General features: G+C 35.7%; 1 protein-coding gene across 1 annotated transcript in view; it reads left to right on the top strand.

Moving 5' to 3' along the window:
- The first annotated feature begins 1,415 nt into the window (after positions 1–1,415).
- Positions 1,416–24,111, top strand: part of LOC126775409 (fatty acid synthase-like) — a 30,078-nt gene continuing 7,382 nt past the window's right edge. Inside the window, exons 1-28 of the mRNA XM_050497302.1 lie at positions 1,416–1,568; positions 3,537–3,729; positions 4,358–4,478; positions 5,572–5,775; positions 5,870–5,986; positions 6,088–6,251; positions 11,959–12,101; positions 12,645–12,848; positions 13,199–13,388; positions 13,608–13,767; positions 13,999–14,168; positions 15,464–15,615; positions 15,825–16,008; positions 16,165–16,313; positions 16,811–16,995; positions 17,256–17,375; positions 17,473–17,582; positions 18,555–18,745; positions 19,537–19,706; positions 20,431–20,694; positions 20,838–20,958; positions 21,082–21,372; positions 21,499–21,942; positions 22,259–22,429; positions 22,819–22,949; positions 23,062–23,212; positions 23,434–23,605; positions 23,821–23,933. Of these exons, the coding sequence (XP_050353259.1) occupies positions 1,416–1,568; positions 3,537–3,729; positions 4,358–4,478; positions 5,572–5,775; positions 5,870–5,986; positions 6,088–6,251; positions 11,959–12,101; positions 12,645–12,848; positions 13,199–13,388; positions 13,608–13,767; positions 13,999–14,168; positions 15,464–15,615; positions 15,825–16,008; positions 16,165–16,313; positions 16,811–16,995; positions 17,256–17,375; positions 17,473–17,582; positions 18,555–18,745; positions 19,537–19,706; positions 20,431–20,694; positions 20,838–20,958; positions 21,082–21,372; positions 21,499–21,942; positions 22,259–22,429; positions 22,819–22,949; positions 23,062–23,212; positions 23,434–23,605; positions 23,821–23,933 (4,938 nt within the window). The remainder of the gene's footprint in view (positions 1,569–3,536; positions 3,730–4,357; positions 4,479–5,571; positions 5,776–5,869; positions 5,987–6,087; positions 6,252–11,958; positions 12,102–12,644; positions 12,849–13,198; positions 13,389–13,607; positions 13,768–13,998; positions 14,169–15,463; positions 15,616–15,824; positions 16,009–16,164; positions 16,314–16,810; positions 16,996–17,255; positions 17,376–17,472; positions 17,583–18,554; positions 18,746–19,536; positions 19,707–20,430; positions 20,695–20,837; positions 20,959–21,081; positions 21,373–21,498; positions 21,943–22,258; positions 22,430–22,818; positions 22,950–23,061; positions 23,213–23,433; positions 23,606–23,820; positions 23,934–24,111) is intronic.

The following is a 24,111-nucleotide window of genomic DNA, read 5'->3' as shown; positions in this document are numbered from 1 at the left end:
TTCTTATTCTATAAAAAAAACAACTTAAAATTATTAAGAACAATAAATATATATATTTACAAATACAGTACTTGGTATTTTTATGATCTGGAAGAGTGAGTGAGCCAGTGTAATTACTCAATCAATCTTAGTTTCCAAAGTTTAGTGGAGCATTGGCAATGTAAGCGATGGTATTTTTTGTGATGCCAATGGCTATGGTCGTTGGTGACTACTTACAATCAAGTGGTCCATTTGGTCGTAAATCTACATATATTATAATACGTAGCAGATGGTTTTTTTCCGGCCTGTGCGTTACCGCACTGGTTTCTACCAGAAGTCTTCATCCCCTGATAAAATCTTGCTTGTAATACAAGTCTACTCTGAGCTCGTCGGTGTCTCGTTCATTGTTTCTTTATAAACTATTAATTTTTTCCCCTGCGGCTTCGCTAGCATTTTAGTTTCGTCTTGGATTTGCGCGGGTAGTATAATGGTTTACATAAAATTAACAAAATGAACATCTTATATGAAAGTTAAAAACGATAAATCAAAAATAACATTTATAGATTAATATAAAATTAATATAATAATAATTATAACAAAAACTCTAGTTTTTGTAAAGATTCAAATAAATCAAAATTTAACTTTTAAATAATCGTTTGTAATAATCAAAGGATTAGGCATAGTATAAAAATTTGAAAGTCAATTCTGATTGCTTTGTTTGTTTGCGAGTTATGTTTAATAATTACGTAACAATACGTAAATTTCGACACATTTTAATATATAAGTGCAAAACAGATTATATATTTTTCAATCAGTAGTAAGATTGTCGCGATAGCTAAAGTAAGTCTCTCGTATACTGATATAGTTTTTATCTAAAACTTTTTTCTTCATAAAATATATATAAATATATATATATATATATATATATATATATTATGTACTGTAGTAAATTATTGCAATTGTTAACATTCGGTAACATACTCTGTGCTGGGGGTTTGGAAACAAAAAAATCAAGCGAGCCAATCGATTGTTCTAATAGTTTGTTATGCTTTAATAATATATTAAAATAAATTATTATCATATTGTCATTTATGTTATTCTTTACAGAATAGGTAGGCACGGCAATAGTCGGCCATCTGATGGTAGTTACTTAGTACTGGTAGTTGGGAGAATAATGTCTGATAAATAGGTGATACCTACCCAGACGATGCTTGCACAACTTCACCATCAACTAGTGATGTGTTATATATACTTAAACTTAATCACTACATTTAGCTATTTTAACATTGAGTAAATTTATTTTTATATTTATGTTTCGTTGTAGGTGATTGTTAGTAAAATAAAATAAATAAATACTATTTTTTTTTATTTGCGCCGGGATGGCTAATGACTACTAATAAATATAAGGTTATAATGACGTCCAATTCTTTCGACAGATGGCACACACAATCGTCTCGGAAGATAGGCTGACGACGGGCCACCGTATGTCGCATCCAGACCCTGGAGACGAAATCTACATCACCGGCATTTCCGGTTACTTCCCGGATTCGGACTCAGTTGCACACTTGCAAGAAAACCTGTTTAATAAGGTAGCGTTGTGTATTTATAGGGTTTTATTTCCTACTAGCTGTGCCCGCGGTTTCAACCGCGTTTAACATAAAGATATCACTAAAAGCAGACACATAATATTTCAGTATATAAACATTTTTAGTTTTATTTTCGTGGGATATTAGTATTTATTGTGAAATTGTACCCTTTTAAAGCTGGACGATTTTGTGTTTAAAAAATAAGTACTTATTATCAACTAACCGACTAAGTATAAATTTAACAAAACAATAAGAAATAAAATATATACGGCGACGAAACGAAGTAGCTACCTAATCTATAAACTTTAATTACAAAGTTATTTACGAACGGAAAACAGATACTTAAGTATGAGTATTTTCAACCAACCTAATCTACTACCTGTTGAAATATGTCAAAACTATGAAAGTACTAAAAACTGCTTATGTTTTATATCTTTCAAAAGAATTAATACCATGTTTATAAAAACGACTTCGCAAATATTGCATTATTTTAGAACAAATTGGATTATTATACAAAAGGTTACAGTAAGTCAACTTTCAAAGATGGACACATGCTATCGCGGACTTTTTTTTTAACCTTTCAAGAGGAACAATTGCATTCGAACATGATTGTCGTGTAAATTTAACCGTTCAGGCAGCGCACGCAACGGAGCATCCAAGCTCAAGAGAAATAAATTTTCCCCGTTTGTTAAATAGTTTTGTTTGATCTGAATTTATTAGAATAAAAAACATTTATGCAATGCTGTAAATGACAGCATTAACAACGACGTGGATGACGACATTTGAGCTGTAGCATTAAAGATCATCGATCGTAAGACATATGTACAAAAAAAAATATTAAGGTTTCTATAAAATATATTTAGTCAAACTACAGGCATCACTGTAAATTCATTGATGAAAAAAACTACGTAGTATACTTTTTTCTAACCATAATGACATTTTATGCCTCTTATTTTAAAATCACAGACTTTTATACAACCATTTATCCCTTACCTATATTTACGCGCGAGCGAATCCGCAGGTAATAGCTAGTTTAATATACAATACGGAAAAACGAAAAAAAACCTATTACCCTTTTTTAACGCTGGAAAAACGTATTAGGCGTTTGCCCCACGGGAAAAGTGGGGGATATGTGGGACTCGCCGATGTCTAAAGCGCCGAGTGCGCCCCGAATATCGGAATACCCACTAAAAAGTTTTCCGTCTTAGCGAGGAGCGCCACGGGATCGCTTGCGCATGCTACCGTTAACAGGCCCTTGTTACCAAGGAGCGCCGCGCGTATCCGACATACGGTACAACAGTGCGGTAATCGGCGCGCTTTACATATACGCGTGGGCGCGTTTAACCGACGGAGGTTCAGCATAAGCTGAACCCTATTTATATGATTGATCATATAGATCTGAGCTCAACTTACATTAGAAGTATCTAGCATTTTTATCAAATAATCAACGTATTAACGAATATTTGACGTGATTCTTTAAATATTAGATTAATAACTTTTTTATTTATAAGCCTATTAAAAAATAACAAAGAATTTTAAGTAAAGTTTGCCACAATACATTAGTAAACTTAGTGAAACCGCACAAAAATCAGCTTAGCCGTTTCTATGATTAGCGCGCAAAAACACACAGAAAAAGAGATAAGAAGACAAAAATTCTAACAATTATTGTTTTGGGTCATATAACGTTCATATAGGTAATACCTTTACTCATATATCATCCATGTATCTTTAAATCCATAGTAAACATGTTTCTTCAAGCGTGCTACAATCTAGACCGTGTCGATGCTTAACACCAGGCAAATCAACGGGCAAACGCTAGCTTTTTGAGTGTAAAAAAAGGACAGCGATCAGTTACAGTTTTAATACATGTATAGATAAGCTTAAAATAATATAATTAACGGTTGATAATATATTATTCTGAAATTGTCCAGATATATAAAATTCATTTTATTGATTTTTCACTATACTCAGGTGGACCTCATATCAGGAGACAGCCGTCGTTGGAAACTGTCTCACCCTGAAATCCCGCAACGTACCGGCAAAATAAATAATATCACAAAATTCGATGCCTCCTTTTTTGGTGTGCACTACAAGGAGGCACACACCATGGATCCTATGAGTAGAATGATTCTGGAGAAAACTTATGAAGCTATAATCGACGCTGGTAACTTATTGTCCTACATTTTTATGAACGAATTAATAGTTATAATGTTGTCAAAATATTAGAATATCTATACAATTTACGTCGCTACTTGTAATGTAACAAACTAACAAAACTCGCGGCTTTTCGAGGCTGAAGAAATTGTGGAAGGATTCCGTAAGAAACGATATGTGTATAAAAGACGACGAGTGGCAGAATGAAGAGGAATTAAAATACGGGAAGAAAGAAGAATATTTCTCGACTTAGTCTCCTTGCAGTTGGTTACACTTCGCACAGCGATTTTCCAAATTTTCTAAGTCATCCAACAAGTAGGATTTTATTGTTGAACTCTTCAAAATAGCCCTTTGTGGCTCGTTTGACGTACATTGATTCCCACCAAGTATTTTTTTCTAATTTATAAACAAAAAAATCACAAGGAAGCAAATCTGATAATTAAGGAAGCTAAGGCAGCACTTTGTATTCTAGCTCGACCAGTTTTGCCGTGACGACTGCCGACAAGTCTTTAAATTATATTGTGTAGCAATATTAAGAAAGTATAATTTAAAATATTTTACTATACGAGTATGTATTGGTCACATTGTTTGGCTTATACTAACTTCTGAACTTTTACGATGCTAATGTTTATCTGTAGGTCTGAATCCAAAGGAACTGCGCAACACCAAGACTGGCGTGTTCGTCGGTGCGTGTTTCTCGGAATCGGAGAAGGAATGGTTGTACCAAAAAATGCACGTCAATGGGTTCGGAATAATTGGGTAAGTTTCTTATTTCTGCAATAAAATTACTTTCAGAGTTTGTGATTGTTTATTCATCTTACTTTGCATAACCCTCGTTGGTGCAGAATAAACGTACTTTTTTATAAAAATACACAAAACGTGAAATTAAAAAAAAAAACATCAAGATGATAATTTATATATTATATTCTTGGATATTCGCTCCATTGTAAGAAATCTTTGTTTTTTCATAGAATAGGAAGACGGACGAGCATATGGGCCACCCGATGGTAAGTGGTCACCAACGCCCATAGACATTGACATTGTAAGAAATGTTAACCGTCGCTTAAATCACCAATGTGCCACCAACCTTGGGAACTAAGATGTTATGACCCTTGTGCCTGTGACTACACTGGTTCACTCACCCTTCAAACTGGAACACAATAATACCAAGTACTGCTCTTTTGCCGTAGAATATCTGATGAGTGGGTGGTGCCTACCCAGACGAGCTTGCACAAAGCTCTACCAGTAAAAATGGTGGCACATTGGCCATGTAGCGGTGGTTAATAATTCTCTCAATGCCATTGTCTATAGGCGGTGGTGATCACTTACCATCAGGTGGCCCATTAGCTCGTCCGCCTTGCAATTCTATATAAAAAAGTAGCGGTAGTAAATACCGTCTCGTGATGCAAATTTTGTTAACGCATCAACTTTTTCATTTGACTGGCTCATTGGTACAATTGGATTCGATAACCGCCTTGAACTGGGTATATTTAATTATGTATTTATACATGTATTCAAAATTATATTATGTAAATATGTTAACTGGTTGTCTTTTGCTAAGAATAAGATAAAACTAACTGAACTAATAATTCTGAACGAAATACATGTATCTTAATATCTAGTAGTAGTAACTCGTGGTAGGTGACTTTATGTTATTGCAATAATCCTTACTTCAACAACAACATTTTCAACATTCATTTATCCATCGAACAATCAGTTATTTGAATTTCCCATACTATATCTTGTTTATCATTTTGTGTGGATGAAAAAAAGCATATAAAATACAACATAAATCTGTGGTAGCCTTAGACTCCAAATGATATGTTAAAGAAACAAATAATATAATTTTCAGCTGCTCACAAGGCATGCTTGCCAACCGTATCTCCCAGTGGCTTGGAGTTACTGGTCCTTCCTACAAAGTAGATACAGCGTGCTCCAGTTCTCTGTATGCCTTGGAACATGCATACAGAGCTATTAGAGACGGCCATTGCGACACAGCTATTGTTGGAGGAACAAACCTATGCCTCAATCCTTTCGTGTCTTTACAGTTCTTTAGGTAGGAAGAAAGTGGTTCATTTTGAAAGTAAGAAAATTGTCCTAGCTAAAATTTAAATTAAAGTGGTTATTTAATAACTACATTTTTATTTAAGACTCGGTGTTTTATCAGCTGATGGAAGGTGCAAGTGCTATGACGAAAGTGCAAATGGTTATGCCCGTTCTGAAGCAATTGTTGTTTGTATACTTCAGAAGGCTAAGGATTCAAGAAGGTAATATTAAGTTGAATAAACACACAAATACACGATTATATGCAATGCGGCATTCTTATATATTAATAAGAATAATTACCTGATCTCACATATTTTCTTAGAGTCTATGCCCAAGTAGTCCACGCGAAGACTAACTGTGACGGGTATAAAGAACAAGGTATCACCTTCCCATCTGGTGAAATGCAGAAGTTACTCCTCAGCGAATTTTATGAAGAGTGTGCTATTCCACCCAGCAACCTCGAATTCGTAGAAACACATGGAACAGGTATGTGAACTTAAAACAAGGGTGTGATACATAAAAATGACTCAGGTGTGACCTAAGGGGGTGAAATTAAGGATGAAGTAAGAAAGTTCGTTTTTCGAAAACGCTTTATAGAATTAAATTATTTAGACTATATTTCGCATTCAACTACAAAAATGTGTGTGCTACTTAACGAATTATTACGCATCATCTACAAACATAATACATAATAAATTAAAGAGTTGATGTAGTTGTGAGATAGTGTAGTTTATGGAGCTGATTAACGGCACACATTGGTCGTTTATGGTAAATTAAATTTAAACGGAGAAAATTTTACATTACGTTGTTTTAAAAGATATCGAACCGATAGCGTTAACGAATACTTATAAATAATTGATAACATAAATAACTTTTTAATGTTTAATTCAAGATTCCCGTAATTTACACAATACAACCTATTTAGCTGTAAATTGTGAATCTAACATTAATTAGTGAACAATAATAATATTAATGTTCACTAATCTAATGTTAAATACACCGAAAAACCAATGATATATTGATCTGAATTATAATGGTGGTAGGGCTTTGTGCAAGCTCGTCTGGGTAGGTACCACCCACTCATCAGATATTCTACCGCAAAACAGCAATACTTGATATTGTTGTGTTCCGGTTTGAAGGGTGAGTAAACCAGTGTAATTACAGGCACAAGGGACATAAAATCTTAGTACCCAAGGTTGGTGGCGCATTGGCTATAAGCGATGGTTGACCTTTCTTACAATGCCAATGTCTAAGGGCGTTTGGTGACCACTTACCATCAGGTGGCCCATATGCTCGTCCACCTTACTATTCTATAAAAAAAATACAACTGTTACATACTAAAGTCATAAATACAATTATAATATTAAAACACAGTTGTTGTTCTATACTAAACAATATTATGTGTTCCGTTTGGCGTCTGAAGTCCATTATGAGAGAGTACATTGTACTCGTTCCGCCGCTGGCAGCTAGATATCTCCGTTTTCCCTCCAAAAGTGACTGCTCAGTGGCGCCCTCAACTTATTTTGCAAAGTGTAGTTCCACAAGCCGCCATAATTTTTCGTCATTGTTGCGTTGTTTTTCGAACCGCTCGCTTTAGCTGCTTATCGAAATTTGTCTAAGACATTTTGAACTTTTGAGAAGTGAAGTAAAAAGTTCTGTCGTTTTTCCTATTCGTGGTCGTGATTATTATGGAAATTAACGACCAAGAAAACGTGACTGTACCGAATAATTCGCGAAAACGAGTCCCCGCGCCGGTATCGTTAACGATACGATGTCGGAAGGTGCTCTGGGCACCGCGCGTTTGACGGTTCGTTCTAAACGTTCATCGAGCCCTAGTGATAGTGATAGTGACGAAAGTGCTGTGAGTAAGGAGTCACTGCAGCCTACACCAAAGCGCGCGTAAAATCCACGGTGCAAAATGACAAATTGGATCAAAGGTTTGAGGCACTCTCGCAGCATTTGGTGAGTTACATCCAAAATATTATGCAACCGGTACCACGCAAGCGCATCGGGTAGATATACCTTCACAGCCCGCATCTACACATTTTCTCGTTAAACCTATTCATGATACTCGCGGCGGTGGTCTACCCGCAAATATTAATAAACTAGTGGTAGGTGACATAGCAGAGCTAGCGCTTTCTATCAAAGAACCGACGATTGCTAGAGCCAACAACCAGCGCGTTGCTAAAATGATGTCGGTGCAACGTTTGGATTCAGAAGACTGGAATACTGTGCGCTATACCGATACACAAAAGAAGTACGTCGCTTTCCCTGGTTTCATGGAACTAAAAGTTAATGAAGAATTGCAAAAATTTGATGATCCTAATGCTCCACTATGTTGGTTTTAAATGGAGAGTAGTTTTGTATCCAACGTTGTCATGACTCAAAATGAATCTGTAAATCAAGCTTTAGTCTCTCATTGATTGGTCGGCAGAAAACCAATTGCAGCTCTCGCCTTCATATATTTATGAAAAAATAAAAGAACTTTTCCGTAGCGATTCACCCTATAAAAGTGTATCACACGATATAATTCAAATAATCTGCGGAAAACGTGCAGAGGTATTGGAACTTCGTCGTCGTGCTATTATCAAGCTTATTAAGGGCAAGTACGTCCGGAAAGACATAGAAAAAATACCCCCTTTGGCCGAATATATGTTCAACCCTCAGGCTTTATCTGCTTATGTGCAAAAAATAGGGGGGGAGGTGGACAAACTTCAGAAACAATATTCTGCATCCACAACTTCTACAACTACTCGGCCTTTGTCTCATAGCCCATCTACCTCCAAAGACAAGAATTTTCGTTTTCGCTCTGCAAAGTCGGGAACCAATGCCACCGTTAAACATAAGGATAAAAAAGATTCCAGGGATCATCGCAACCAAAACAATTCTGGCTCAAGTCAAAAGGGGGGACATAAAAGCCACATGCAAAGTAAACAAAATTTTAAAAGTAAATGACGAGAGGTTTTGCAGGGGAATGTTCAAGGCTCTTCACAAAGAAATGGGCCGCCTTAAATCTCCCACAGGCTATATTAAAAATGGTATTAGGTGCATTCCTTTTAACCAAGCACCTCCATTAATTTTTCCAACAAAAGAAGTTTTGAAGGAGTACCAGACTCCAAAGTCAGCATTAATGTCAAACGAGATAAAAAAATGATTCAAAATCGAGTTTTAGAGCCTGCACTCCCTACCCCAAGTTTTACTTCTCCGTTGTTTATCATAACAAAAAGCAACGAAAAAAATCGGGTAATTTTCAATCTGAAAGCCCAAAATCGATACCTGACCCCAAAACACTTCAACTTGGTAAATCACCATCAGACGCCCAAGCTCCTTCAATCAGGAGATTGGGTGGCCAAGCTAGATCTCGGCCAAGCCTATTACCACTTGCCTATCAAAGTACAGCATAGGCGTTACCTACGCATCAGCTACGAAGGCAAATTGTGGCAGATGACATGCTTCCCGTTCGGCTTAGCGGCGGCACCAAAAATTTTCGCATCTGTGAAGAACTGGACTGCAGAAAGGCTTCGAGACCAAGGACTCCGCCTCATCGTCTACCTGGACGACTATCTCCTGGCGCATCAGTCCAGAGACCAGCTGGAAGCCCAGGTACTATTAACAGTCAAATTCCTAACCAGACTCCGATGGTACATCAACTTCGAAAAGTCCATCGTCACTCCGACAAGGTCTATAGAATTTCTGGGAATAAATCCGTCAAGACTTGGAATGGTGGTTGGACAACATACATCAAGTGACACCAGTCCATCACTAGATGACGAAGACAAATTACATCGTTACGGACGCTTCCGATGTACAATGGGGAGCATTAGTCAACAACAAAAGGTTACAGGGTGTTTGGACTCGGCAGCAGCAGAGTTGGCACTGCAACATGAAAAAAATGTATGCAGTGATCGCCGCAATATCAGCCGAAGCAAAAATTTTGAAAGACTCGACAGTGATCCTGCGGAGCGACAATCGGACAGTAATTGCATTCATAAGAAACGAAGGCGGAACCAGGTCAGGGCCTCTCTTAGAGCTGACCAAGGTTCTGCTGACGTTGGTGGACAGCCTTAACATTGTACTCCTCCCACACCACCTACCGGGAGTGTATAATACGGAAGCGGATCACCTCTCGCGCAACCGCGCCGCTCCCGAATGGCGTCTAATGCCCTAGACTACAGAAAATATCTTCGGCGCATGGGGAACACCCGAAATCCACCTATTCGCGTCAAGCCTCGCACATGTTGTGCCAACATATGTCTCGTTAGACTTAGCAGACTCGAACGTTTGCTTTCACGAGGCCTTTAGCAGGCACTGGCATTTCGACCTGGCCTGGATCTTCTCTCCACCCAGCCTTCTGCCTCGAGTGCTGCAACACCTCAACTCAGCATCGGGCAAATTCATAATAATAACGCCCAAGTGGAAGAAATCATTCTGGCGCCCAGACCTCAAATACAGATCTCTGACTCGGCCGATGAAGATTCAAGACTTAGAGACGAATCTCATAGACACATGCACAGGGCGTCCTCCGGCTCAAGTGGACAGACTGTACCTGGAAGCCTGGTTCATTTCGGGTGGGATTCGTTGACCTACAATTGGTCTGTGGAAAAGAAACAGCTTTTGTCATCCTGCTGGCGCGTTTCTACGCTTAAAACTTACAGCCCGGTACGGACAAAGTGGTCAAGCAGGTGTGAAAGCAGTGGCATCGATCAGCGCGTGCTTACGCTGGCCGAGGTCGCACGCTACTTAGCCCACCTACACATAAAAGACAAATTAGCTTACCGTACCATATTAGTGCACAAGAGCGTAATATCAACGATCTGTGAGACTATCTCCAGCGCGAATATTTCCTCCAGCCACATAGTCAAGCATGTGCTGAAAGCTATTTCCATAGCAAAACCTCCTACGCTAAAGATCCCTATTTGGGATGCAAGGGTAGTCATCAAACATCTAAAAGACGTTAGCCCCGATCCTACTAGTCTCTACGAGGTTTCAAAACGCACCGCCACGCTTTTGCTGTTAGCATCAGGGCGCAGGGTACACGATCTGACCCTTTTAAATTGTGATGCAAATCATTTCGTGGACAATTATCGAAAGCACCCAGATTCCAGGTCACATTGTCAATCAGACTGGATACTCTCAGTTGCACCTAAAAGTAATATTGATCCAGTATATTGGGTAAGAACTCTAAAAGAAATATCGGGAAAATCCAGGGGCTCTGTACCAAATCTTTTTATCAATACTAGAGGCCCCGTGTAGCCAGCCACACCAACTATAATTGGTGGCTGGATAAGGAAAGTGTTATCTGAATCTGGCATCCATGCTTCACCAGGTAGTTTCAGATCGGCGGTCTCATCCTTGAACTGGCTGGAAAAGTATCATATTAACGATATTCTGGATAAAGTAAATTGGCAACATGAAAGTACATTTAGAAAATTCTATTGTAAACCAATTCAATCTACCGTGATTGTAAATTCAGAAAAATCATTGTCTCAATTTTTCTCTTCTAAATAATCACTTGACAAAACACTGATTATTTACTTTTTTAATTACTTAATTTTATATAATTTTCATTTTTCATTGTAAGATCTCGCACGTAGTTCAAACTATATAACTATTAATTTCAATAAATGCAGCATTTATCACATTGTTGCGTTGTTTATTTTTAATAAAATTTCATACACAAGCCACCAGGAGATAACAAACAAGTCTCTCGTAATGGACTTCAGTCGTCAAACGGAACACATAATATACAAATTTTACCTAAAAATAAAATTTTTATTATATTTCCTGAGACGTCTGAAGTCCAGGTGATGTTTTACTGGTGATCCATCTTCATTATGAACTCCCAATGACGAAAAATTATGGCGGCTTGTGGAACTACACTTTGCAAAATAAGTTGAGGGTGCCACTGAGCAGTCACTTTTGGAGGGAAAACGCAGACATCTAGCGACCAGCAGCGGAACGAGTACAATGTACTCTCTCATAATGGACTTCAGACGTCTCAGGAAACATAATAAAAATTTTATTTTTAGGTAAAATTTGTATACTATACAACTCAAACTTGTAGACATTTTTGCGTTGTGTTGTCTAACAATGTACTGATGAAAGATTTATTATTAAATGTTACAGTGATTAATAGGTTTTGTCTGCATGTACCATTTTTTTTAATCAATTTAGAAATATTTTGTCCTAACAGGTACAGTAGCTGGTGATCCCGTAGAACTTAAAGTTGTTGGAGACATATTCTGTACTGATAGACGTAATCCTCTAATGATAGGATCAGTTAAGTCTAATTTAGGACACAGTGAACCAGCGTCAGGTCTTTGTTCTGTTGCGAAGGTAAAAATCAATACTAACACCATGAAATTACCATTTGTAATTTAGTTAATATTATTTTTTTAATACGTTATTAACTCGATGCTTTAAGTATTACTATTATAAGGTGTTGAATTTAACAAATTGACAAATAGTCTAAGCACATTGAATTTTCCAAATTTTCATCATCAGTGAGATCGTATACCATAACAGCCTGTGAACGTCCCACTGCTAGGCTAAAGGCCACCTCTTCCTATTTTGAGGAGAGGGTTTGGAGCTTATTCCACCACGCTGCTCCAGTTCGGGTTGGTGGAATACACATGTGGCAGAATTTCAGTAAAATTAGACACATGTAGGGTTCCTCACGATGTTTTCCGTCACCGTAAAGCACGAGATGAATTTTAATCACAAATTAAGCACAGGAAAATTTATTGGTGCTTGCCCGGGCTTGAACCAACGATAATCGGATAAGAATCACGCGTTATTTTATTTTATATGATAAGAAAATAAATGGCAAGTTATCCCGAATTTTATCAAATCTAATGTTAAATAATATTTATTTATTAGATGTGCATCGCGTATACAACGGGATATATCCCTCCTAATATAAACTTCAAAGTCCCAAGAAAGGAAATATTATATCTCAAGGAGGGAAAATTCAAAGTAGTGACTGAAAAGCAAACCTGGGGCAGGGGAATGACTGCTATCAACAGCTTCGGTTTTGGAGGTGCCAACGCCCATATTTTGCTCAAAAATGCTGCGAGACCGAAGGTTGGTTGAAATTAGAATTCAAAACTTGTTTTTTATTTTTGCATCAATTCGGAACTTTACATTTTATGAAATTGTAATTAAAAATAGAGAACCAGGCATTTTACTAACTCTTTTTATGGCTGGCAATTTACAGCCGACAATAATAACTAATATAATACCTTCACATTTAATTTTTTGAAGTACTGATACTTAGGGAGATTATTTCTGAGACATTTTAAAATAATTCCCACAACCAGTAAAAACATTTGGGTCGGAAAAGTAACAGTTTATTTTTATGTATATTTATATATTCTTAACACTCACCAAATTATTAAAAAAATCTTCTTGTAATTTACATTTTCTACAATTAGGTCAACAATGGAATGCCATCAGATGATTTACCTCGATTGGTCTGCGTATCGGGTCGCACCGAATCTGCTGTAGCTAAGATTCTAGATGACCTTGAGTCGAAGACTGTTGACGTTGAACTTGTTAGACTTTTACACGCGATACATGATGAGGATATCAGTGGCCATTTTTTTAGAGGATACACTTTATTGGGTAAGAATTTCATGAATAAATTGTTTTAGAAAAATCACAAAAATAGCTCTCGCTTTCGTCAAAATGAAATCCAGTTAAAGTTCATCAACGTCTAAAACTAAGAGATATTGTTATTGTTTTGATTAGCTTACGAGCTTAGTAATAGTTACCAAATCATTAATAAATACGAATATTTGTTTCCTTATTTAATTCTCCATTTCACTATTTTCTTAAACACAGAATCAACTTCAGCGAAAAGCGTGTTACTAGCTAGGAACATCCAATACTTCTCCGGTGTCCGTCGTCCAGTGTGCTTCGTATACTCGGGTATGGGTTCTCAGTGGGCAGAAATGGCTACACAATTCATGAGAATTCCTGCATTTGCTGCTGCTATTAAAAAGTAAGACTAAAAGTAATATGTGATCAGTAATTTATATATATTTAAATTAAATAAAAAAATTAAGACTGCGATCGATTTCAAATATTGAAAACTAATTTATTTAAGTGTTGGATAGTATGACTATTAATATTACCAAAATCTGATTGTATGATGTACGGCATTTCCAAAAGTTACAAAAATATTTATTAAATTTGTGAAATTATTTTTATTAAAGCCTTAATCCTTCCCCAGGTGCCACAAGGCTTTAGAGTCTAAAAGCATAAACTTGACCAAGCTCATAACTGAAACTGACCCTAAGATACATGATAACATCCTCAACTCTTTCATCGGTATCGCCGCTGTTCAGATAGGTCTTACGGATGTTCTGAAAGCTGTTGGGATTGAGCCCGACTTCATTATTGGTAAGAATTATAGAATTTTGTGTTTGAAGGTAAATGAGCAAAAAGCTATTTAATAGTAATGAGGTGTTTGTTATATGATTACATAGATCATGAGGGTCACTGTATTCACTGCTGAACTTAAAAAATAAGCACGTATGTTTTACATGAAAAATAGGGAGTTCGGACGGCTTAATTTTGTCACTATGAAATTCGTCGTGACGGCATGCATAGACCTGATGGAAACTCTAGAAATTAGGTTGGCTCACATTTGCCCGGTCTCATGTCAAGGAATATATGTTAGGCTGGGCCAGCCGCAGAACATATTAAAGCGAATTAATGAAAGAAATATTTGTTTCAAAATTTAAATTATATCTTTGTGACATTTTAAAACAAAACCTTGGAAAAATAGATATAAATCTTACTGCCACTAGTGACAAGACGGTTATTTCATATTTTCCTAAAGGAATCTTCATCGAATTCAACAGGAATGCTGCTAGCATTCTTGCACTACAATTTTACGCGGCTATGATTTGTACAGATGACATTCATTTTTCTTCCTCTATACCATTATACAGTTACATAAGTGTACTGTATAACCGCACATTGATACTGTAAAATCGCATTAGAAATTTCTTAAATATTTATAATAATTCATTTAATTTATAAGTTAGTTGATATCAGGCAGATTATCTGTTATTATTGGTATTATTTGACATATTATTATTGACCTCGATTATCAGCTTATAAAGCTACAGATCTCGATATTCTGAATTCAAGCCTTAAATCGTTCTACTAAAACATAGCTAAGTTCTTCTAACAGAATATAAACGGTAATAAAATGTCAAAGTTTTCAGTCACGAATGACATGAAAAAGATGTTTGGTACAAATTATACGATAATCTATTATTCTGGACATTGTATTATTTTTGGTGATTAATGCGTAACTTTTGTACCATCCTTTGAAACAAAGTAGCTCTTAAATGTCAAACAGCTACTACAAACAACGCAATTAGCTCATGAATATGAATAAAAAAATGTGGCCATCTTGGGACGTACAGCAGATGCTGAAATGATAGGTATAATGTATGAATAATAATATAGAGTTAAATAAATAAATAAATCGAACTTATATAGAATTCGCGCCACGCAAGCACGCAATGTAGTAGAGAACGGCGTAGAGAGAACATGCATTAGAAAGTTACGTCAACATTGCTTGCAGTCATGGGATACGAGTCGTTCTTAATCTCAAGGCGTGCCAATAGATGTTTCACATTAATATATATAATACATATGTTTTTTCTTAATTTTTACTTTAGGTCACAGTGTGGGTGAGTTGGGTTGCGCTTACGCAGATGGCTGTTTAACAGCAGAACAGACGATTCTCTCAGCATATTATGTCGGTTCGGTAACTGCTGACACTCCATTTATTAAGGGATCTATGGCTATTGTAGACCTTGGATATAAGGATGTAAGTTACATAATCTCATTTTTTTAATTCAATTAAGCAACTTCAATTATTTTAATCATAATAGTTTCTTAGATATTATTAATTAAATTACACATGTTTGTAACTCTTCGTATACTTAGTTTTTTAACTGTTCTATGTTTTAGTAAAATAAGATTTTGATGGAAGAGTATTATTAATATAATGTTGATTTGTTTTGTTTTTAAAAACAGATAAAAACGATACTTCCATCCGAAATTGAAGTAGCTTGCCACAATGGACCTGACTCTTGCATCATTTCTGGCCCAGTGGACAAAATAAAGACTTTTGTTGCCAAACTGGTAGCGCAAGGAATCTTTGCCAAGGAGGTATCTTGCAATAACATCGCCTACCATTCGCGATACATCGCTGAAACCAGTAAGTTTAATTTTATTTATTAGTTTTACTAGTTGACAAAATGATTTATTTAACGTAGTTAATACCAGTCAGTATTTTTTTTAATAAAATTAAACAAGTAAAAAACTCGAAAAAGCGCATTAAACCTTCAAAACTGAACTTTAAATTTTTAAACAGGGTCAACACTTCTAAAATATTTAAAGGTAGTGATTCCAACACCAAAACTACGTTCAGGGCGCTGGCTTTCCACTTCTATTCAGCAGGATTTGTGGAAAGGTCCCAAAGCTGAGATGTCTTCAGCTGAATACATCACTAATAATTTTCTTGTAAGTTCTTTATCTACAGTTGGCATTTATCATCCTTTAATAGTTTTGAGTGCTCCGTTGGTCTGGTTATAGTTATAGTTTTCTAGCTTATAAGAATACAGATCCCGAGGTTCGTTCTTTACTCGTGTTTTGTCCAAAAACTGTTATTAGTAGCCTGCAATCTGAAATTTAGCAGTGTTTAGACTCCCGTGCCATTGAAAGCCTACTTTGGGCACCGGAAATCTTTCCGATAGTGTCGGATTGGCCTTTTCTTAAGATTATAAAAATGAGGAAATATTGAGTGCACCTGTTTTTACACTGTAATATGTAGTTACTGTTATACTCCTAAGATTTCAATAAACCCTTACCTTTCTTTCTCTCCCTTTTTCTTAATACTTCTTTTTGTACAACAGTTGCGACTCGCGTCGAACGAAAAGCACTTTATATATTATATGAAATCTTAAATTATTATAGAATACTATACAAATAATTGTGCTAAACATATATCTTTCCAATAGAATCCAGTGCTGTTTGAGGAGACGGCTTGCCTAATTGCTGACAATGCGATTATTATAGAGATTGCGCCAGATTGCCTCCTGCAGGAAAATTTACGTAGATATCTCAAGAAGGATAACATTAATATTTCACTTACTGAGAGAAACGACCCAGACAACGTACAAGCTTTATTCACGGCCCTGGGCAAGTAAGTGCTTAAATTTCATGTATGAATCTTTTAATTAATATTATGAATATTAGGACTTATAGAGGCCTACCTGAAAAAAAGCTACAATAGATACATTAAGTAACGCAAAATATCAATGCTAATGTCTCTTATAGTGTCACTGTCAGTACGGCATATTTCGTTATTATTGGATCATTCACCACATGAGTATTGATAAAGTTATACGATTTTCAATTTTTTTTGAAGTATAAGAGCCGAAGTAAAGAGTGCCATATTTACAGGTGTTACGAAGTCGGATTGAACCCGCACCTCGCCAATATTTACCCGACCATTAATTTTCCTGTGTCGCAAGGAACTCCGATGCTTTCACACTTGGTTGAGTGGAAACACACTGAAGATTGGTGAGTTCAAATACATGTATCGTTAAAAATTTTAATTTCAAATCAAAAAGACAGAAATATCATCTAACACACTTTCTTTGTTTCGCATTTACTGTAGGTACGTAACATACTACGGAGGCAAAGTTATGATGACTTTAAGTGAGAGGGCGGTGGTTATGTCCATTAGAGATGAATTGAGCGAGTTCATGGTCGGTCACGTTATTGATGGTAAGGTTATTTTCATATTGTAAGAAGAGCCATGTGATAATTAGTGATGCCAATGTCTGTAGGCGAAGGGGACCTTCAAGGGAGACATTGGCACTGTTACTGTGAATCATTCCTCAGACTATCGATTCGCCACCAATTATTGGAACAAAAGTGTTCCTTGTGTGTATAATTACATTGGCTCACTCACTATTTAAACCGCCACAAGTAACACAAAACATTAATAAAGGTTTCTATATGATTCACTCGAAGGTGCAAGCTTGTTTTGTCTGTATGTATGTAACCACCCACTCACATTCTATTCAATTCATACATATTCTATCGCCAAACAGCAATACTAAATATTGTTGTGTTCCGGTTTGAAGGTAGTGACAGGTACAAGAGTAACAACATCTTAGTTCTCAAGGTTGGTGTCGCATTGACGAAGGAATGGTTGACATTTCATAAAGCGACAATGTCTATGAGCGATGGTGACTATTTGCTATCGGCTGATGGTATTTTGTATGAAAAAAGTATTATACAAAGATTTATTATATGAAGCTCACACTCGTTCTTTTATTAAATATATATACCCTACCCTTATACCTACTTAATGATTTTTAAATTACAAGCTACCATTGGCTCGGAAAACAGAATACCCTGACATTTTTTGTGAGATTTTTTTATAGCTGTTATACAACCTTTATTCACATTATAAATGCGAAAGTGAGTTTGTTTGTTTGTTTATGTGTTAGTATATTTGTAACATCTTAACGTCTTAACTACTCAACTGATCATCATTAAAATTTCCATAACATGACATAATAAAAAGTGAAGATACACTTCATACGTTATATAAACTTATGATAGTATAAAACAATTGTGTCCAATTGATTTATATTTTTTGTAATATATCAGTCATTCCTGTAAAAAAACATTTATTGAACGTTTGTTCTTATAATTGAATAATCCTGTGTATTTAAATTTCCATCCAAGGTCGCAACCTGTATCCTGCAACCGGTTACTTATTGATGGCGTGGGAAAGCCTTGCAATGATAATGGGAGAGCTGTTCATAGAAGTTTCCGTGGTGTTCGAGAACGTACGATTCCAAAGAGCTACTCACATCCCTAAACAAGGAAGTTTAGAGTTCATTGTTGTGGTTCATAGAGGAAGTGGACAATTTGAGGTGAGCATATGTTAAGTTTATCTAAATAAATAATTCTATATAGTTAATACCGGATAGATAATAGAGGGCACGTTTTTTGTCATTGCACGTACTGCATTAGGTAATAGTAGAAAAATTTGCAGATTTAAAATAAAAGGTTTTTCTTGACTTTAAAAAACAAACAAGTTCACATGAGTGTAAAATAACACCGTCCTGCACTGTTAAATTTCTTTACGACGGTAAGAAATTGAATAGTTTCTATTTCTTACCAATTGAATTTTGTGATTTTTACGTTAATAATACTCATACATATATTTTACATTGTTCGATACCTTAAAATTTTAGTTTACGTTATATCGGCTTCAATCAATTATTCTATGTAACAACCCACAATTAGTTTTGGTTGTCATGCACGCTGTACTTGTCAAAAAATGGGAGTAAATGCTCTCGTCTTGCAAGTTGACAATTGTCACATTCGGACGAGGACGTAAGTAGCCGGCCTTTTGTGCAACAGTTGTGTACATTTTTCAAATTTTTGCATTCTTATCGTGGTGGTGACCAGCGTGAAATAAATACTTAATAAAACAGAGAGAGCACCGAAAATATCAGAATTGAATTGAGCAAGATCGAAAAGTAAAGCCTATGCAGAAAAGCAAAATCCCTCAAGCCAAAGCTTAACTGCTGCCAAATTCACATTTATTTATTTTATTTTGTAATGAGTATGTTATAAATTTTAAAATAAAATAAAAATATTGAAATTTTCATTTAACTTTATAGTATTGTTAAATAAATTAAATAATAAAATCGAACAGATCTTTGAAAGCGGAGCATCAATTGTCACTGGAACTATTTACGCAAAGAAGAACGTTGGACAGGATTATCGTGAGCTTCCAGTTGAACCTGAATCCACAGGACTCAATGTTAAACATCTACTTACAAAGGACTTCTACAAGGAGTTACGTCTTAGAGGCTACCAGTATAGGTATACATACACATTAAATTCAAATAAAAAGTTTTATTTTACTATATTAGCCATATCAATGTCTAAGAGCGTTGGTGACCACTTACCATCAGGTGGCCCATATGCTCGTCCGCCTTCCTATTCTATAAAAAAAAAAAAAAATCATCACTTGGCTGGAATAAATACATTTAGTTCAGAAAACTTAACGTAAAATTAATAATTTTTTTATAGAATAGGAAAGCGGACGAGCAAATGGGCAACCTGGTGGTAATTCATCAACGCCCATAGACATTTGCATTGTAAGAAATGTTAACCATCGCTTACAACACCAATGCGCCACCAATCTTGAGAACTAAGATGTTATGTCCCTTATGCCTGTAATTATACTGGCTCACTCACCTTTCAAACCGGAACACAACAATACCAAGTACTGCTGTTTTACGGTAGAATATCTGATGAGTGGATGGTACCTACTAGACGAGCTTGCACAAACTTCTACCACCAGTAAATACCCACCACCCTACCATAAATTTCATACAATTAAAATACCTATCCGCAAAATATAATGTAGTATTTCATAGTCTTCTTTTAGTAGACGTATTTTGAGAACAAGATTGTTATTTCAAAAATATCCAGTTAGTTGTAGAAATCGCTACGGCTATGTTAAAATATTTTCATGAAGGAAAACGCAGTATGCATGTTTGAGTTTTTTTTAAGCAATAAATTAAGCTCATTTTATTCACAGCGGCTATTTTCGAGGTGTAATCAAAAGTAACGTGGAGGGCACCCGTGGTTGGTTGTCCTGGGTCAACAACTGGGTCACATTTTTGGACTGTATGATGCAGATGAAGATCATTGGTAATGACACCCGAGGACTTTTCGTGCCTACCAGGATTGATAAACTATGTATTGATGTTAATATGCACTATGACGCTATATCGAAAGTGAACCCTAATCCTACGACCCAAGCGTTTGAGATTAGGGTTAACCCTACTATTGACGTTATCAGGTAACCTTGCAAAATCCTTAATTAAACAAAAAAAATATATAAATTTTATAATAATATATCAAGATTATATTTGATCCTTTTTAAATACAATGTTCTGATATTATTATCGTAGAAATAATTTAATTATTTTTCTTATTCGCCAGAGCTGGTGGTGTAGAAATTCGAGGTTTACACGCCACACCAATTTCAAGAAGGGTTCCTCTCGGCGTACCAGTTTTAGAAAAAAACATATTCATCCCTAACTTTGGAAAGTCTAAGATGAAGGTACTAGGATAAACATTTTATTACAAATATTTTAAAATTAGTCGTTACGGGCACTTTTTTATTTAAGTATTATTTTGTCAAATTTAAGATATCTATAACAAAACTAAACTAAATAATTTCTAGATTGAAGATATTCTCCGAAGCAATGTTCAGCTTATTCTTGAAAACATGCAAATTTACAAATTTAAAAGCATTGAAATTGTTGACGATGAATATAAAACTGCTGGATTTGAACCTATACTGGATAAAGTAGCAGACGTCTTAGGTGACCTACCGTTGATACAAGCTGAATTGTCTGTTTTGTGTGAGGATCTTATCGAATTGCCATCAAATATTTCTGTAAAAAATAAGAAAATTATTGGAGAAAACAATATTTTAGTACTTATCGGTGCTAATCTGCTCCAGAGAGGTGAAGTAAGTATGACTCTTATAGCTTGGTTCATTAGCTTGATCTAAAAGAAATCTTGTTTTTAACTGTGGTAAGCTAAAAGATTTTAACTACTACTTTAAATAATAACTTAATAAGTTCATTATCTGTAGATACTTAAAGATGCGTTTGCATCTCTATGCGACAAAGGGTTTATCATGAGCCGTGAAAAAGAACCAATTAATCCAAAAGATTACTCCGAAATATACGACATCATAACCATACAAGATACTGGTCTCGAATACGTGGTCCTCTTCAGAAAACGAGAGCGTGTAAAGCCAGCTAAATTTATCAATATCATCTCAAGCGATGAAACATACGATTGGATAGACAAAGTAAAGCAAGGTCTTAATATTGGACAAAAAGTGGTTTTATATAGCCAAAATGAGCCTGTGAATGGACTATTAGGTCTAATTAACTGTCTGAGAAAGGAACCTGGAGGTGAAACTATATATGGTCTATTAATTGCCGATCCTTCAGCTCCACCATTCCACCCAGATTTAGAATTCTACGAAGAGCAGTTGAATATGGATTTGGCTATCAATGTTTATCAAGACGTAAGTACAAAACGTTATAAGATTTAAGCAAGATAAGACTGTCTGTTTTTTTATTTAAATTAATTGATATAGTGTTTTTTTTTCAAGCTATTGAAATCGTCAAATGGGCTTTTTAATGTTGATTAATAACCACTACCCAAAAATAATGGGACTGTAAAAATATTTAGTGCTCTCTACATCGTAAATGTTTCGATTCGTACGCGCTTAAAATTACCACTTACTTCGACCACTTAAACTAAATTGAACTTTTAGTGATTGGCGATAAATTTAAAAAGCAATTTATAAAAATCGTGTAAAATATACTTTTTATAATCAGGGTCAATGGGGCACGTACCGTCACTTACTCCTCGGTGACTTAGATACAGTCAAGACCCACCACGCCTACGTGAACACAGTCACTATTGGAGACCTCTCTTCGCTGACCTGGCTGGAGGGACCCATCAGAATTAATCAAGTTTGTAAGAACCCAGGGAATATTCTTGTAAATGTAAGTAAAACATGTAATAAGATGTTACATAAGTTTTTAATATTGAATGTAGTCGGATGTGTTATGTACTGTCGCTTCAAGCTACATATTTTATAAAAAAAACCTGCTACTAATTTTTGTAATACTCATATTAAATGATAATTTGATGATAGGGTGAGCCATTGTAATTACAAGGTTATTAAAAAAGTGTGTGTGGCTGTGTGTCTCTGAGCGTTAGTATGTACAGTGATTTTTGTGTCTTTGTTTTATTAAAATAAAGAAATTACATTTATGGGTATATGTTTCTATGATTATATAGTTAGGGAGGCCATATAATAGGACGTTGAATATATATTTGCCTGGTTGCAAATGTTATTTTTGTAAAAAGTAGGTTATATTTTTCTATGTAGGTATACTGCACGGCTTTAAACTTCCGCGACGTAATGACGGCAATGGGGCGCGTGTCGGTCGATGCCGTCGCAAAAGGCAGGCTTGCGCAAGAGTGCGTACAAGGGTTTGAAATCGTTGGCAGAACGTGCAAGTGAGTTCTAAATTTAAAACGTCAAATGACTCATTGTAAACTTCAATTTCGTCTCTGGTGATATTTTGTAGTTATTTTATAAATAGTTTTAAACTAAAACGTATTAATTCAGTGGTACACGAGTTATGGGCATGGTAAGGAATAGCGGTATGGCTAACATGGTGGTAGCAGATAAGGCGCTCTTATGGGGCTTCCCTGACGAATGGACTTTCGAAGAGGCTGCAAGTGTACCTGTGGCATACGGAACTGTATACTATGGCTTGGTAAGTGAGTTATCACATGTATTTAACTAATTTCTTGGTTAGATAGCTTACGAATTTTTGTGTTTACAAAAGCCACAACATACTAATACAACCTACTGATTAATGATTATTTTCCAACACTGCAGGTAAAAACTGATATTTAATGCAGTAATAAGAGTTCTTATCTTAACAGATTATATTTAAGATATTTTTCTGTAATTATATTTAATGCATTTGAACAGGTGATGGTAGGCAAGATCCAAAAAGGAGAATCAATATTGATCCATGCGGGTTCTGGTGGTGTTGGTCAAGCTGCAATCAGCGTGGCTCTTCACTTCGGATGCGAAGTGTTCACTACTGTTGGTACTCCTGAGAAACGAGCCTTCATAAAAAGACTTTTCCCTCAACTTAAAGGTAATGATGGTTTTTTTCCTTAAAATCGTTTCGTTATATAAAATGGTAAGTGTAAAGATACGAAAAAATATCTGTTATTGGGAATTTGTAGTTATAATTATGTAAAACTGTAGTAACTCAAGAACCAGTTAGCATTAACAAGAATAGAAAAATATGTACACTAAGATTCTATTAGTATAGATTTACCGGTTTAAGCTCTAACGTCTCCTTCACAGACAGTCATATCGGTAATTCTCGTGACATATCATTCGAAGCCATGGTCAGGAAAGAAACAAACGGAAAGGGAGTAGATTTGGTACTCAATTCTCTTGCCGATGACAAACTACAGGTATTTTGCAATGTTTATTTCTGTTATAGAATAGAATAGAATATGCTTTATTGTACACCAAAAGAGTAACAGAACCATTTTAAACACAAACACAAAAGAAACGAAAACTATTTTGTACAAAAGGCGGTCTTATCGCTAAAAGAGCGATCTCTTCCAGACAACCTTTGGGTGAAGGACA

The sequence above is a fragment of the Nymphalis io genome, chromosome 18, assembly GCF_905147045.1.
Source record: "Nymphalis io chromosome 18, ilAglIoxx1.1, whole genome shotgun sequence".
NCBI classification, from domain to species: domain Eukaryota; kingdom Metazoa; phylum Arthropoda; class Insecta; order Lepidoptera; family Nymphalidae; genus Nymphalis; species Nymphalis io.
Note: the sequence above shows the minus strand (reverse complement) of the source record. Positions and strands in the feature narration are given on the sequence as shown.